This window comes from Malurus melanocephalus, unplaced genomic scaffold (genome assembly GCF_030028575.1).
Source record: "Malurus melanocephalus ecotype Western Australia unplaced genomic scaffold, MMel_1.1 scaffold_1668, whole genome shotgun sequence".
Classification (NCBI taxonomy): Eukaryota; Metazoa; Chordata; class Aves; order Passeriformes; family Maluridae; genus Malurus; species Malurus melanocephalus.
Window position 1 is genome coordinate 8,032 of NW_026624900.1, and position 1,449 is coordinate 9,480.

The window sequence follows — 1,449 nt, forward strand, 5'->3', positions numbered from 1 at the left end:
ACCCCACTCCTCCCCCGCAGTTCAACAGCTTCGAGCAGCTGTGCATCAACTTCACCAATGAGAAGCTGCAGCAGTTCTTCAACCACCACATGTTCGTGCTGGAGCAGGAGGAGTACAAGAAGGAGGGCATCGACTGGGAGTTCATCGACTTCGGCATGGACCTGCAGGCCTGCATCGACCTCATTGAGAAGGTACCGCCCACCCAGGGCCGAGGGACGAGTGACCGCTCACCCGGGGCCGAGGGATGAGTGACCACCCACCCGGGGCCTCCTGGGCCGAGTGACCCCTCATCAGGGGCCGAGGGCCGAGGCTCTGTCTGGCTGGAGCCCCGAGGTGCCCCACGGGTGGCTTTGGGGCCACCCTGGCCAACGAGGTGTCCACCCTGGCCAACAAGGTGTCCACCCTGGCCAATGAGGTGTTCTCTCCAGCCAATGAGGTGTCCACCCCAGCCAATGAGGTGTCCTCTCCGGCCAATGAGGTATCCTCTCTGGCTAATGAAGTGTCCTCTCTGGCCAGTGATGTGTCCTTCTTGGCCCATGATGTGTCCTCCTCAGCCAATGAGGTGTCCTTTCTAGCCGACGAGGTGCCCACTTTGGCCAATGAGGTGTCCTACCAATGGCCAATGAGGTATTCTCCTCAGCCAACGAGGTGTTCTCCCTGGCCAACAAGGTGTCCTCCCAGCTGATGAGGTGTCCTCTCTGGCCAATGAGCTGTCCTCTCCAGCCAATGAGGTGTCCACCCTAGCCAACAAGGCATCTCCCCAGCCAATGAGGTGTCCTCTCTGACCAATGAAGTATCTTCCTCAGCCAGTGAGGTGTCCTCTCCAGCCAACGAGGTGCCCACTTTGGCCAATGTGGTGTCCTACTGGCCAATGAGGTATTCTCCTCAGCCAACAAGGTGTTCTCTCTGGCCAATGAGGCGTCCTCCCAGACAGTGAGGTGTTCTCTCCAGCCAATGAGGTGTCCTCTCCGGCCAATGAAGTGTGTTCCTCGGCTAACAAAATGTCCTCCTGGCCAATGAGGTGTCCTCCCTAGCTGATGAAGTGTCTTCCTCGGCCAATGAGATGTCCTCTCTGGTCAATGAGGTGTCCTCTCCGGCTGACGAGATGACCTCCCAGCCAACGAGGTGTCCTCCCTGTCCGACAAGGTGTCCTCTCTGGCCGATGAGGTGTCTTCCTCAGCCAATGAGGTGTCCTCCCGGCCAATGAGGTGTCCTCCCCAGTGGACGAGGTCTCCTCCCTGGCAATAAGGTGCCCTCCCTAGCCAATGAGGTGCCCTCCCTAGCCAATGAGGTGCCCTCCCTAGCCAATGAGGTGCCCTCCCTAGCCAATGAGGTGCCCTCCCTAGCCAATGAGGTGTCCCCCTCAGCCAATGAGGTGTCCTCCTGGCCAGCGAGGTTTCCTCCTCAACCAATGAGGTGTCCTCCCCCACAGCCCATGGGCATCATGTC

General features: G+C 59.2%; 1 protein-coding gene across 1 annotated transcript in view; it reads left to right on the forward strand.

The window, feature by feature from the left end:
- LOC130587233 (myosin-6-like) overlaps positions 1-1,449 on the forward strand; it is a gene marked incomplete at its 5' end in the record, with an annotated part of 25,332 nt that overhangs the window by 7,909 nt on the left and 15,974 nt on the right. The window contains 4 exons of the mRNA XM_057388203.1: positions 21-219; positions 327-627; positions 745-876; positions 1,222-1,375. Of these exons, the coding sequence (XP_057244186.1) occupies positions 21-219; positions 327-627; positions 745-876; positions 1,222-1,375 (786 nt within the window). The remainder of the gene's footprint in view (positions 1-20; positions 220-326; positions 628-744; positions 877-1,221; positions 1,376-1,449) is intronic.